Source organism: Melanostigma gelatinosum (genome assembly GCF_949748355.1).
Source record: "Melanostigma gelatinosum genome assembly, chromosome: 9".
In the NCBI taxonomy this organism is placed as follows: Eukaryota; Metazoa; Chordata; class Actinopteri; order Perciformes; family Zoarcidae; genus Melanostigma; species Melanostigma gelatinosum.
The window spans coordinates 24,577,401-24,592,505 of NC_136642.1; the positions used below are offsets into that span (position 1 = coordinate 24,577,401).

Sequence of the window (15,105 nt, forward strand, 5' to 3'; positions counted from 1 at the left end):
ACGTTGAATCGACTCATGAATACAACATTTATTTGAACACTCGTGCTTAAAGTGTCAGTACTAATAACACTGGGTATGGCACTTTTTTTAACAATGGGGCATTGCGATACTTTTCTCGTGTCAGCACACCGTGCAACACTAATAGACAGCTGGTGGATCAGAGGCCATGCACATCGATGGCCAGTGTACTCTTCAGTTGAGTGTTGCTGATGAGCTACACCCTGATTTCGCTCCGTGTGCAGTGTTGGAGCCAAGGTGACTGTTTACTGACGACCCCTAATGAGAGAATATGCTGTTGAGATATGAGTAAGCAAAGATGCTGCGGTTTGGAAAAGCCATTAGTGCCGAATTCATTTTGAATGAAACAAGGAACAGAGGGAAAACCAGAAGGAAGGCAGCGTGACCTTTCAGCTGTGAGCTTTTAAAGCGAGCATGGAAACAGCCCTAATGGCCTTTTTTTAGACTCCGAAATGTCAAAGGGGCATTTTTCCTATCGAAACACTTGACATCGAGGGGGGACGTCATAGACATGCAATGTTATTTACGGCCACAGGATGACTTCACCCAAAACAGGGATTCATCACTCCTGTTGGGAGCACATTTCCCAGGGACTTAAAAAAGAAGGGAAAAAAAGACAAACAACATCTTGCTTATTTCCCCTGACTCTTCACTGCGCTGCTTTGGCAGAGAATGTTTCAACCGTTAAAGTGTTTAGAGGACTTGGAGCCTAAACACCGTGAGAGTCAAACAGTAGAGGCTGGGAAGTCTTTCTTTTTTTTTTTTTACATATTTATTTATTCGTTTTTTAGACTCTGTAACTAATTGAGTTGCATGAAGCCAGCCAAGACGCTCCGTCGGATCGCATTAATTAAATATGTATAGGGGAACACAAGAGGGGGGGTGATTAGGTTCGTAAATGCACCACGAGTATTAAATGAAAACCATCTCTGCAGTGAGTACGGCTCTGCGTCGTGTCATGGACAGCTCCTTAACAGAGTGGCTGCTCCAGCCATCCTCCCAGGTAGGACACACACGTGTGCTGTGCTGTGTGTGTGTTTCAGATGGTTTTTGTGATCACCCCACAATATCCCTGATGTCCACTAACAGATTCCTCCAAACTGATAAAATACCGTTGCACTTCAGTTGATGCATTGACCCTTCGGTAAGTCCCGCCCACTGGAACGTAGACTTGCCAATCACAGCGTAGCGTCGGCCAGCTCTGACCAGGGTCCGACAACTATCCGGCTCTGCTCCATAGACTCATCAGTGGTTTCAGATGTTCTTCATGTTCAGGCTGGTTTAGTTGATTTTGAGCTTGTCATGGTTAAACATTGTGTAACGGTTAAAGGTTGTGTAACAGTGAAACTCCTTACCCGGAGAGGAGATATACGTTTCTACGTAAAACCAGTGGCGCTAATATTAGCAGAGTAAGTTAGCACATCATTAACTATCGTCAGCCCTTCTAAGCTACTGAAGGCATACTGAATGGAAACATATGCTGCTCTTGCTTTTTATAATAATTGTAACAATGAATAAAACCCTACACGGCTTTACAATTCCATTGTCTTGTGTCTCGATCTCCAGGTGATGTGGTGGTTCACTATTACTCTGTGATCTGTAGGCTTTAGCTTCTATCTTTATCTCATCATCTTTGACATCCTGGGTATATCCTTTAAACACATATTGCAGACTCTTCTGTCAGCTTCTCTCTCAAATCGCTTTCTTGTTTATCTAAAATGCCTTCAGGGAGTGCAGTTAGTGACAGTGTGGGCTCCATGGTAACATAGATCCGACAGCTTGACGGAGCAGCAGCGGGGGCTTAGCAAAGGGTCATTCGTCACTAACTAAATTCCTCGCCCACTAGTCCTAGGACTGGGGCTGTCCTTGACTGAAGAAATTCGTAGTCGACAAACACTCATTCCATTTTGTCGACTAGTTGATTCGTTTATTTCATCCAAAGATCTGTAAATCATGCAAAAGCACCAATTTAAATCTTGTATTTACCAAAGATGTGCTCATAAGTTTCTTGGAAATAAGTCATTCAGCATGAAAAAAAGCATGAAAAATGACCAAAACAAAAATCTTACGTCGACTTAGAGGTGGCAGCCCTTCCTACCACCTTCAACACTAACCTAAACACTTATACTGTTGGTGTGTTTCACAGTCTGTTCCTCACACTAAGCAGTCACATCGGTGACGAGGTCCTCCTCTACATCTCATCTCTGTCCTCTCTGGCCATCTCCATTCAAAAGGTTCAGAGTTTCCTATTTAGAGACCGATTTGGAAAATTCTGGAAAGGATCTAAGGATCAGACCACAGCAAAGCTGCATGAGTGTGTGAGAGTGTCTGTGTGTGTACATGTACAGTATAAAACCTACCAGCCTGTACATTATGTACGTGTGTGCTGACATGTACATGTATTCTGTGTGTGTGTGTGTGTGTGTGTGTGTGTGCGCGTGCATGCACTGGACGCGTTTGCTCTGAACAGGGGGGTCCCAGAAAAGCGGAAAACTGGCATCGAGGAAGGCTCCACACGGCCAAGCCACTCATCTATTCTGGGCATCTGAGCCCACAGTAATACTACCAGAGGAGGAAAACAGAGGAGGACATGCCTGGATATGTGGTGTCCTCTGAGAAACGGGTTCACTCAGGTGTCAGCGAGCTGTAGTGTGTTATGCAACATCATAGTAACATGGTTGCATTGCATAGAAACAGGGCTACATGCAGTACAAATTAATATTCCGCCACTGAAAGACCATATCCTTAAACATAGAAACATGTTGCAGTTATTGCATCCATCAAGGGAGAAGTAACTGTCGTCGCAGTTTTCGTTTGTATATTAATCTTTATGTAAAACACATCTGAAAACAAACACTTGAGAGAAGATGTTGTCGAAACCTGTTCCCTCAATGCAATGTCATAGTGATAGCTTCAATATTGAACTTGCAGCTCAGCCTGGGGTTAGTAAACCTACCTGTCACCGTCTTCGTTTTGACCGGGCTGCTGGCATAGTCCGACGCCTGATTGGACGGCTGTTTGGCCAGCGGTGTGCTCCCTACCGAAGCCTCGTCCTCTCTCCTCTTGGCCAGAGGGACTGAACCTGGAGTCTGCAATGACATCACAGCATGACTGAGCACCTATGAGGCCATAAGAAAGGAAAAAACACGTTATCAAGTGTAGGAGTGCAAATCATCCAAACGTTGTTCTTTATCGTTGTATTGTTGTTCTGTGTTAGTAAGGCCATGACCCGGAGATAACTTTAGACAGCTTCAAAGACGTGGGTTGAACAGGAGACAGCATGCATAATGCAATGCAACGCAAGACAGAAAGGGGAGGCAGCGAGAGAAAGAGAAAAATGCAGTGGAACACAACAGAGGCCTCCAAGACCAACAAGGACTAGTGACAGCTCCGTGTTGTTTTTGAGCAGTCTCCCATGCTGCTGGCAGGCCGAACACACACACACAGACACACACACACAGACAGACACACACTGGCTGGCAGTGAGGTGGCTTAGAGACAGAAGAGTGGAAGGTTGGTCTGAAATAAGGAAACCCCATTAGCATCAGCCAGAGGCAGCACTAGGGTATGATGCAGCTGCACAAGGCTGCAGGCCAATGATGTACTGCAGCCTGAGTAAACACACACACACACACACACACATGTTGATGCAGTTGTTTTTCAATGACTGGGTCGGGACCCAAAGGCTGTACATTAGCATATGAAACTACTGACTGTGGCATGACGCCAAATGATGAGGTTTTTGCAACATAGCATAGGATGAATGAAAAACTGTTGGCCAGTAGGTTAGTTGCACAAAGTTACGTTTGACTTGAAAGTCAAGTTCACTATACGGGATTCAGAGCATGAACATAGCAGCAGACTATTTGCTGTGTAAAGTTATAATGGGAGGGATGTCAACCTGAGCAGAGGATGAAGTTCTCTACTCTGTGCTTTGTTTATGCAGCCAGACCGGCCGGACGCGCATGTTAGTGCATGTGAGTCTCCCTGTTGTGCCCCACCAGCTAGCTAATTGCCACCTCTCTGCCTGCGCTCATACTGCGGCTACCACTGATGAAGCAGCCCTGACTGACGCCGCTGTCTCGGTCCCCCCAGGTAAACAATGTTAGCTCTGTTTGCACTGTTAGCACTGTTAGCTGCCGGCTCAGCCATTGCCATTTTGAGAGCCTTCCCTTAATCATAAATTTGCTCAGGATTCCATGTCGAGTACCTTTAAAGATCTGATTGCAGGGTGTTCAAAATACTCTCATTAGAAAGACACTTCCAAACACACTCATAGCAAACACAAACACTGTATTGGAGATAAATACATTTAAGAAATAAAATAAAACACATCAGGTATTTTGTTAAGTTGCATCTTAGCAAAATGTTCTGAGTGGATATAAGTACCCTCTGGTAAGCAGCGATGCAGTATATATGTCTAGGGCTTTTATTGTGAAAGGTAAGAAGAACATAAGTGAAGCTGTATGAAAATGCCTATACATTCCACGCCCCAAGTGTCCGTTTGACACAGAAACTTGTGGCTGTGCAGACTGCAAGCAAAGCATGCAGTCTATAATAAAACACTGATCTACAGGTAATACATGACAGTAAAATACTGTAGAGACAAACAAACGACTGTTTTGTTGGTTGGGGAAGAACACTCAATGGTACAAAGAGTTTGATCACTTCATGGAAAATATTTCAAAGCTCCATGCTAAAAGCAGGTACCTTACCCAATGACCATCGCTCATTCCTGATAGATGACATAGTGTGAGCTAACTCCTTCTACCACACACACACACAACATAAAATTCTCCTCTTATTCCCTTTCTCTTCATTACCCGCTTCCCCAACCATCTCCCTCTACCTCTGGGATTCGGGGCCTGTGAGTCTGCTTGCCTGACATTTCATTCAATATCCCTCTCCATTCTCTGCACCTCCTTCTATGATGTCCTGTGCTTTCCCCCATTCCCCGTGTTTTTTTTATTTCCCTCCATATGTTCCTTCCTCACATATCTGTCTATCTCTTTATCACACGTCTCCAATTGGAGTCCCTGTTTGTGACGCCTGTCTCATACTCAACTTCTTTCTCATCAACTTTTTATGTCGCGTCACACCCCACCCCCCCACTTCTCTAGCCTCTAAATCTCTTCTAAATTCCTCTCTTCACGTGGGACATGCACGTCCTTCTCCTCTGGTCCATCTGTCCTCCTTCCGCGTCATCCCCGGCCATCCTGACCCCACCAGTCCGTGTCCTCTCCCCCCTTGTCCTTCACAGGCTGCTGTGTGGCCTTCAGCTGAAGGTCTACACCGGGCCAGGCCTTGAGGAGTGGCCCTGACAGGCAGCTGAGCTCACAGAACCACACACATAAACAACATGTCTACACACACACACACACACACACACACACACACACAGCAGCCAGCGTTGTGTATCGCTCACACTGGCAGCAGTTCAACTCATAACATCTGTTTACCCTCGTACAGCAATAACCTCCAGAGTAAGGAGTTGGTGCAATTAACTCCCTCTCTCTTTCTGTCTGTCACACACACACACACACACGCACGCGCGCACACACACACACGCTGACAGCCCTTCCAAATTGCAGAAGGCATGAAACAGAGCAACTTGTTAAAACAAAAAGGAAAGAAAGTATTACAATACGATACTTTAATGTACTCTCTCTCTCTCTATATATATAGTCATGTGCCTTAATGGGGAGAACCTGTGCTGTATCCCAGGCAATCAAACGGAGCGTGTGTGTGTGTGTGTGTGTGTGTAGCGTGGGCACAGAGACATTCAATGTCCATAACCATCACCATGACCCCTGTCAAATAAATAGAGAGAGAGGGGATGGAAGACAGGGAGCAGAGCACATGGGGGAAAAGGTAGCAGGGAATGAGAGGGTAGGGAGGGAGACATTTATGTTCCCTTCAGACTCTCGTGCTGCTCGTTCTCTATTCATACAGATTACATGTGCGAGTGTGAAACATGTTCAAATGTTGACCAAAATCAAAGGGGCAGCAAGAGGCGTTTGGATCGGGTACCTGCTGCTGCTGCCTGCCGCTCCCTCTGCGAGGTTGGTACAGCAGCCACGTGCAGAAAACCGGGTCCACGTTGACAGCTATGCCCTGGACACTGACCAGCAGGACCGCACCTGGACAAAGAACAAAGACACAGAGGATTTAATAATGCAAGTCTGCAGACCAAGACGATCGAAACCCATCATGGATGAGTACGTTCCCAAAAAGCATTAAAGGCGAATAGGAAAGGAAGTACAAAATCACCAGAACAGCAGCCGATACGATACTTCAGTGGTCGACACAGCTGATTCAACAGGACCCACATCAAGAGATGCGCAGAATGAAGAGAAAACTATCTGAACTCACATCGTCAAAAATGTCCCCATGCTGCCGCTGCGGTTATTTCTGCGGATCACTGAAATCAATGTCAGGTGACTTAGGGTAGATCTGTTCAGCTTGAGCGTGAGGTTGTTCCTCTCTCCCGTCGGCGGGTATCGAGCGCGGCAAAGGGAGCACAGTTTGTTTCAATTGCGCCGTTCAAAGTGGTATAAGCCAAGAATAACATTTTCTTTTGATAAATTTCTATGAAACTCGAGACCTTCTCTAGGTTTTGGTTTACTCTTAAATAATAATCTGCACCAACAATAAGCGGGGCCCTGAGGTAATGCATTAGGATCCTATCAATAATGACTGCCATGCCGGCGGGATTAGCGCTGGGGTCTCTGGCGTGCCGTGGAATGTCCCGGCATGACGCTGGGAGGATGTTTCAGCTCTAGCAGGACTTTCGGCAGTTTAATGGAGCTTTGGACAAGACTCTGGTCTTCTGTTTCAGGCCCCGGGGCAAAGCTGCGAGTGTGTAAGCGTGAACATGCAAATGTGTGTGTGCGTGCATTTCACCTTCCAACGAAGCCTGATTGCTTGTTGCTTCGCCAAACATTTTAATGTCTCCGAAGCGTGGACAAAGCACAATTATGAACTCTCCCTGAACACACACATTTTTGTGAGCTCTCCAGCTTGGCAGGAGTTACTCCCTCCTCCATTATTCCCTGTGAACAATGCAAATAAAACTCCTCCAATTTGCTCCACTTTTACAACGTTCAGTGATTTGTGGCCTGTGAGCCTGTGTGTGTGTGTTAGTGCTGTCAAATGTGTGTGTGTGTGTGTGTAATGTATAAAGTCTGTGCTGTGTGTTCATTCACAGTACAGTATGATGTAATGTACTGTAGTGTATGCATGCTGGTGTGTCTGATCATTATTCACCAGGTGCACTGGTATACTCATGGTTTGTTACTGGCACAGGATCCTTTCTGAGGGGAAACTTTCCTCATTGGATCAGGTCAAACTGTCTCACGTTTATTCCTTTATCGCTTCATCTCTCTTTCTAATTTTCTTTACTTTCCGTCACTTCCATCTTTCTTCACAATTTATCTATTGATGTATCCACAACAACAGCCTTGCTGGCATTTGTCCCTGCTTCAATTCCATCCTAAAACCCCTCCTGTTCCCTTACAATGCTCCTTCATCCATGCTTCCTCGCCACCCCTCATCCTCTCTCACCACTCTTTCACTCTTTACCCTTCCTTCTGAGACCATACCTCCAGCCTTCCTCGTCATCCTGCATCCACCTCTCTCCACCCGCCCTCCTCCTCCTCCTGACAAGGAATCACAACCTCAGCCCTGTGGCTTGAACTCCTCCACCACAGTGTGGCTGCTTAATAGGCTTTGGCTGTGGCTGCAGCGCCTGGCTTCAAGTGGTTTTCATAATGGCCCAGAACAGCGTGAGCAGTGTGGGACCCAACAGGGCCGGCAACGGGGCTGAGCAGCGAAGATGTATTCGATAAATCGACTGACTCAAAACTGCGGTCGACGGGATTGCACTGAGCACGACAAAGCACGTTCAGGAGAAATGAGTCATGGCACAATAAATCATATTACTCAGTCGATGGGTTGCTTATTTAACAGTTATTACAGAGATAAATGAGCAAATGAAAGTATATAAAATGCCTAATTGGAGACAAGTCTCAACCAGAGTGGACTGCACAGCATCGTTATGCGCTAAAGCCAATGCAGACACACTGAGCTTTTTTGGTGGAGGATGCTCTGCAGCGCGAGAGCCACTTCGTCATCGCCATCAGCAGATACAATACACTAAAAACCCACACGTGTAAGTTTCCATAACGACAAAATTGTCTCATCATCAGTTGAACGGAGCTGACTTCTGAGTGCATCGTAAGCTGGCTGCTTAAATAACCAGCTGAAGCAACTGCCGTGGCATCAGCAGCTTTAAAGTGCCAGCAGCCGTCATCTTACTGCGGCCCCGTGTCACAATGACAGCCGTGACCATTTTGATAAATCACAACACCACTCAAGAAGCCCTCTCTCTCTCTCGCTCTGAAATGAACAGAGCAAACACTCTTTTTCTCTCTCTCTTTCCGTCTGTTTGACAGCGACACAGAAACCAAAATACATGCTGACCTGGCCTACGAGGCTTTGAAGACCGAGGCTTTGCCGCCCGCGCCGTGTTTTCTCGTGTCATCGCCGTTGTTGACGCAACGGCCGGAGAGTGACGCCTCGATTGAAGCGTGCGGCAACGTGAAGCGGCCCTCGTGACCTCCACAGCAGGCTCGTTGTTGGTTTTCTGTGCTCCAGCCGGGTGGCATGACGGCCATTACAGAAAGTGATGACAACGATAACAGAGGTGTTTTTTTACTTCCTAAATGATTCCCCAAGAAAACACCAGAAAGCCGCTGAAGGGGCCGCGAGAGTGTCCGTGGAGGCATCTGTGAAGACACACACTCACCGTGACTCACCCACAGCGGCCCTATTAATGTCAAAGGTGTTTTTCTTTCTTCTTAAGACCAGTAGAGGTAGAAGAGAGCAGGGGGCTGCTGGTGTTGTTTTACGGCCGTCTGACTCACAGCCTGAGGCTATAGAGCGTTAGACCAGACAGAGGAGGCCTCTGACCTCTCAGTCCTGTCTATGTTCCTCTGTTGGTCTCCTCCTTTCCAGTAATCCATCAGCCACACATCTCTCTGTCCTATTGTTGTCTTTTTTTAAATCACATTACATCGTTTATACATTTTTGAATGCAAAAAAATCTGCTTTTGTTCAGTCACTGCAAGCATGAAATCCGATAAAGTGGGAGCGGTTAGGTCAGCGCGAGTTCAAACAGCGAGTCCCTTCAGCGGAGACCAGAGCCCTGATTGGGGTGAGAGGGGGCGCAACCTCCCGACTACAGGGGCCACGACCCCACCGTCACAGTTACAGGCAGGCAAAGAGAGGCGGGCGAGCTCGGCATCCACCCCCCAGGTAGACGGAGGGGAGGAAGAATTCATGTTCGAGCTAGCTAATCGCCCCCCTCCCCCGCCCTTCAGAATCACTTCATTGTTGGACGCGAGGTAGCGCTGGGTCCAGATCCTCCAACAGAAAATAAATAAATATAGCCCGGCCCATGTCAGCCAGATGACTTCTGACAGGTTTGGTTAATTTTGAAGCCAAGTAGCAAAACAAAACATTACGCCAGCGTGCGGGGCCTGCGCTGCCTTTAATTGCTTTTCCGATGAGCTCATGACTCGAAGGTGTCCTGGAGCGAGCCAGGCGGCCCGACAGGTGTTCTGCTGGTGTGTGCGTCGGTGACTATGAGAGAGTGCGCGTGTGTGTGAGAGCCGTTGACACTGCTGAAAAAAGGGGCTCAGCTGTGTGTGGCTGTGTGCGAGGGACAGTGTGTGAGTAAGTGCTTCTCTGTGAACGTGTTTCTATTTGTGTGTGTGTGTGTGTGTGTGTGTGTGTGTGTGTGTGTGTGTGTGTGTGTGTGTGTGTGTGCAGTAGGACTGTGAACAGACACTGACTAACGCACACACTGCTGTTCCCCCTGCCGTGCTGTGACCCGGCGGGCCCGGGGGGCAATGCAGCCGCAGGAGCCCAGGAAGGACACGGGCAGGTTTTGACTGGAAACAGATCCCGGCCCTACGGAAAGCCTGCTCTCACTCCGGGGCCCGTGCGACTCTCCGCACTGGATGCCGGTAATGTGAGTCTTGTGGGTTTTAAGAGAATCTAGGCATGCGTGAGTGTGTCTGTATGGGTCCAACTGCAGTAGCCTGTAGCTGACAGGCTGGACCCACCTCGTAAAAGGTGACTACTGCTGTGTGTACTGTAACAGTAATAGGCAGGAAGAAAGCTGGAGAGTGATTCAGCCAGTGAAAGGGCAGACATGGAGAAGGCTGGAGTGACAGAATCACAGAAAGAGAGACGGAGATATAGAAGATAAACACAGAGAACATATAAAACAGTGGATGATGAGAACTTGTTTTGTTGTTTTGAAGTCATTTTCCTAATCTTCATGATAAGTGACTAGGCCTCAGACTTGGGCCTGTGTGATTTATGGGATGACCGCAGTAAGCCTCCACATGCAAAGTCCTGTGAACCAGATCCATCACACACAGCCAGGTCTGGGTAACCAGCAGAAGCATGCATGCAAGTGTGTGTGTGTGTGTGTGTGTGCGCGCATGTCTACATTACACGCACGTTGAAAGATCCATGTACATACACATGAATCCACTACGTAACTCCAAAACTGTGTTTGAGCATGCATGTCAACACGTGTTCCTGTATGAGTAGTAGAGCGCGGGGCTGCATCTTGTCCACAGAGAGACATCCGTCCCCGTTTCCCATCAAGACAGAGGATCCTCCTTTCCCATCTGCCGGGGTTTCGATGACTCATGGTTGCTGTTCGAGTCCAGACAAAAGCACTGACCACTGCTGCAGCGCTGTTGTATGCAGCGCTTTGGGTGGTGCACACCTCAACAGTAGCTAGTTCCCTGTGTAAGTACGGGTAATGTGTGCCCGTTGTTATTTGAACATAGATACTATTCAAAGAGATATTTGATCCTCAGGCTCAGTAGGATATAAAGTAAATACAGCGCAGCCAAATAAAGGTCAACTTCTGAAATCATTTCAATAAGTACCTCTGAAGCGTGATCGAGGCCGACACTGGTTCTTGCTTTTGTCTGTAACGTGAATAAATCCTCCATCGGTTTCTTAAACCTGCAGTGCCGAGCTTTGGTGTTCCCCCTCTCTGGCAGCGACACACACTGTCGATGCGTGCTTGTGACATCCCCCCCCCAGGAGCGCTCACCTCCATCCGTGTCTGCCCTCAGTCCCTTCCTCTTCCTCCAGCGGCCTCCAACAAGGAAAATGGTCATCAGTATTTGCGTCACCGTCCACCACTTTCTTTTTCTGATTTAAAAGTCTTCCTCCAAACCCTGAGTTCCTTGTTTTATCTGGAGCATCCACGCCAGAAACCTTTCTTGTACCCTTCTTGGGACTTTTAGCCATAAGCTTCTGCAATACTCCTAGCTGCTGCTGCTGCTCCATCACTGCAGTCTCTCTCCTCTTCCTTCCACCTGTAGCTTTGGCTGGTTAACGTAAAATGCATCACTTCAGGTTCAAGTCGCCACAGACGCCACAACTCTGGTATACTGCAACATAAAGAGAGCTCTCGCTGCTGGGGACAGGCTCCATCAGTATTTTGTGATCTTGTTTGGTACGTATTTGGTACTCCAGCTTTAAAAGACGTAAAATGCAACACACAGTACATACTTGAACAGGTAAAAATCAACAAGTGCACATCCGTAGTATGTACTGTAGACCAGAAGTGAGGCCAGATGAGGGGTTGGAAGCAGCAGAACAGCAGCTCTGTTGAGCTCCCTGTGTGGATGAGAGGCTCAGCAGCCAAACATATTTGCCTTCCAGTTAATTCCTCGCCTTCATAAATCCACATCACCTCTCCTGGTGTTGAAAAGACAACCAGACAGTGCATCTACTAGAACCCCAAGCAGCCCTGATGTGGACTATCCCACCCTTCATCTCTCTTCCTATCCCCTCTCCCCGACGCTGTTCCTCCGATATGCCCACAGAAACACTCTGTCTCCCTCGCTTCAAATCACACCGAAGGAAAACGCTTAAAGTCACAACCAAATGTGACCTGGCCCTTGTCAGCGAGATAGCTGGCCTTCTTAATGGGAGACAAAACAGACTCGGTCCTGATTGCATGAATGTATCATTACCGTATCCATCACGGACGTACAGTGCACTGTGTGAACTCCAGTGTAACGTAAGAGAAACAGGAGAGACACTTCTGAGCTCATTCAAATAAACAGACTTCTGCTTCTGCTGCTGCTTTCCCACAGACACATTTGGTTTTGCATAGTTACCTTGAAAACTCCTTATCGCTGCTATCAGTCAGCTGGCTCATGGGCTTTCTCTGCGGTTCAAGCTGAGTTCTCTCAGTTTGTCACGGGGAGAGGGGGAGCCAAGCCACTTAATGTCTGTCATTAGCTGGGGTTCCTTCCAAGCATTTCATATTAATTACACTGGAGCAAATGCAAAAGGCAAAATTGGAGGTTTATTTGATATTGTAATAATGTTTCATATACACCTGAGGCTAAAAATGTCCATATAGAAGTTATGCCATTAAAAAGCAGAGGGAATACTTTGTGGAATAGATGTGGGTCTGTTATGTAGTATACTGTAAGGCTAATGCAGATGCTTGAAGTGCCCTGCGTGCCTATCTGCACGTCTCTTTACAGACATTTAATGAATGTTTTTATTGTTTGACCACATTAAAGTTTGAAATATTTCACTCTGTGAGCAAGGAGCTTCTATTCTTTATTTGGTTTTTCTCTCTGGGTCGCTTTGGAAACTCCAGCTGTATTTGATGTGGATTCCCAAAACCCATCCAATGTAGTTGCACAACATTTCAAAAGAGGCTTTGGAGGTTCTAAAATGTTTGTTAAACATCAATCCAGTATGGCCCATATGAATGACATATTGGTTATTACTTCTTTGTACAAGGGATGTGCGTGCGGTGGTTGCATGATGATTAAATGGTGCTTTACCATGTGTGTGTTTTCTTTTTCATCATGAAGGCCTTTACCTAACGGGGCATGAAGAATAAACAACACGGAAATGGGAAAAACTCGCCTGTGAATATATGCCTTGTATGTCTAGGGCTTTTATTGTGAAAGGTTAGGAAGGAAGCAGTGGATCTGGTATACGCTGCCTTTGTTAAGGTTTAAAGGAGTATTAAAGTGTGCAGCTTGGTTCGGCGCCGTGGATGTAGTTCAACACGTTCAGCACGTGTTTGCATTGGTTGAACTTGATGCTGACGATGCTGCTTTTTCGCTGCTAGATATTCGAGTTCTGTGTGACAGTTTTCAAGACTAAAACAACAGTTTGAAAAAATATATAGTTCTAATCAATTGCTTGGAACAAAGCCCCCCCCCCCCCCCCCCCCCCCAGCTGTGTTTTGCAACGAAACATCCAGATGGTGGTCGTCCAACCCCGTCTTCTCCAGTCTTCCCCGCCGGCTCTCTCCACAGCACCTCAGCCTTCTGGAGAGCACGCGGGACAACTAAGGACGAGATCCTGTCTTCAATTACCTCCAAGTCTCTGCACCTCTCTGCAGAATCTCTGTTCTCTCGGTCTTTTGTCAGCTCGGTAAGCTTAGTAATGATCTCAGTGACAGATCAAAGTCCTCTGGCTGAGACTTGGGGTCACTCAGGAAGCCAGGACTGCTTCACAGAAGGATTTGATGTTTGCACGGCAGCATGCAATGGATCCTGTCCTTTGGTCTGTCTATGTACTGTATCTATCAGTCTACCGGGCTGGCTGTTATCCAGTGAGTATCTCCGTCAAGCAACTTGTCCGTTTGGTCGACGAGTGAAGTTCATTTCTAATACTCTTCCAATGTTGGCCACGCCGTAGGTGATAAGAGGTCACTGATGAGGCATTTTTGCACTGTGCTCCTCAGAGAGCAATACAAAACCATAGCCAGCTTTACAATGCTTTTTTCCTTGGATGTTCAGTTCGTTAACGCTCAAGTTAGCTACCGGGTACTTATATTTGTTCCAAAGAAAACGTAGCTGCTGCTGCCAGAAAATGGGGGGGGGGGGGACATCATTTTCTGTACACCAGAGGATTCTTTCTTGGAAAACCTTGGAAGTGTTGAGAAAAGTTCCTGTAAAGGTCTTCAGCATCCATAGAGGGAATCAGTATTTTCTTATAACTAGTGAGAGTAATACAATAAATGTAATTAAAGCAATTGATTATGGTTTTAATGGAACATAGCAGCATGTTTGCCAACTCTGGTAGCGCAGTTGGTCTCTCTGCAAGTATCGTACTGTCTATAGTATTACTATGCATTACATACAGTATATACTGTGTGAGTTTCTACTCTCTATCAACCTGGACAACTATCACTGTGTCGGCCTCTCACATTGCCATGAACCTAACTGCACAATCTGTAAACCAACAGCAGAACAATAAATACACGAGTTATGGACGATGTTTGAATGTAAAAGCTAATATCGTTTCTCCTGCTATCCGTCTCTATTCAGCTCAGTTTCAGTCCACAGTACTTGGCTTCCTCTCACTTCCCACTCCTGCCATCCACCTCGCCCTCCTCTTGCTTGCCACAGTAGATTGAAGATTACTCCTCTTAAAGACAAAGCCTTAAGTGGTTGCACATTTGAAACATTTAGCAATTTGGCCTAATGGTTTCAGGATGAGCCGTTTTAGCTGCGATGCGGGGACGAAGGGATGGAGAGGAATGGAAGGAGTGTTGAGCGCAGTGGAACACTAGCTCTGATTGGCTTGGATTTCCTTGTGCAGCGGGGGGGTCACTGCGGTGTCAATACTGAGAGGGATGAGCTCAAACCGAGATAGGATGATGAGAACTGAACAATTAGAAGATGGAGAAACATACGCCAAGACATGTTGGAGAAGTAGAGATGACGATTGTATGAGGCTGATTGAGATTCTGCTTTGTGTTAGAGTAAGGTCAGTTAGTATAGTTTGGTGGATTGGGACAGACAGGGGAGCTTAGTGCTCCCTCACTGGTGTGTCAATTAACCCCAAAACTTTAACTCTTGCATGAAACTTTGTGTTCCAAATAACACATGATGATAGCCTTGATGATGATAGCTCACCAAGGACATGTTCTGTGCGTGTGTCCTGAAGCTTCAGACGAAGAGCTGCTCTTCATCTCTGGCCTGTCATTAGTCAGTGTTGAATGAAGCCACG

The 15,105-nt window shown here is 46.7% G+C and overlaps 1 protein-coding gene across 1 annotated transcript in view; it reads right to left on the bottom strand.

The window, feature by feature from the left end:
* Positions 1 to 15,105, bottom strand: part of vps13b (vacuolar protein sorting 13 homolog B) — a 324,029-nt gene that overhangs the window by 192,510 nt on the left and 116,414 nt on the right. Inside the window, exons 20-21 of the mRNA XM_079275924.1 lie at positions 6,049 to 6,158; positions 2,975 to 3,137 (exon numbers count right to left, since the gene is read on the bottom strand). Of these exons, the coding sequence (XP_079132050.1) occupies positions 2,975 to 3,137; positions 6,049 to 6,158 (273 nt within the window). The remainder of the gene's footprint in view (positions 1 to 2,974; positions 3,138 to 6,048; positions 6,159 to 15,105) is intronic.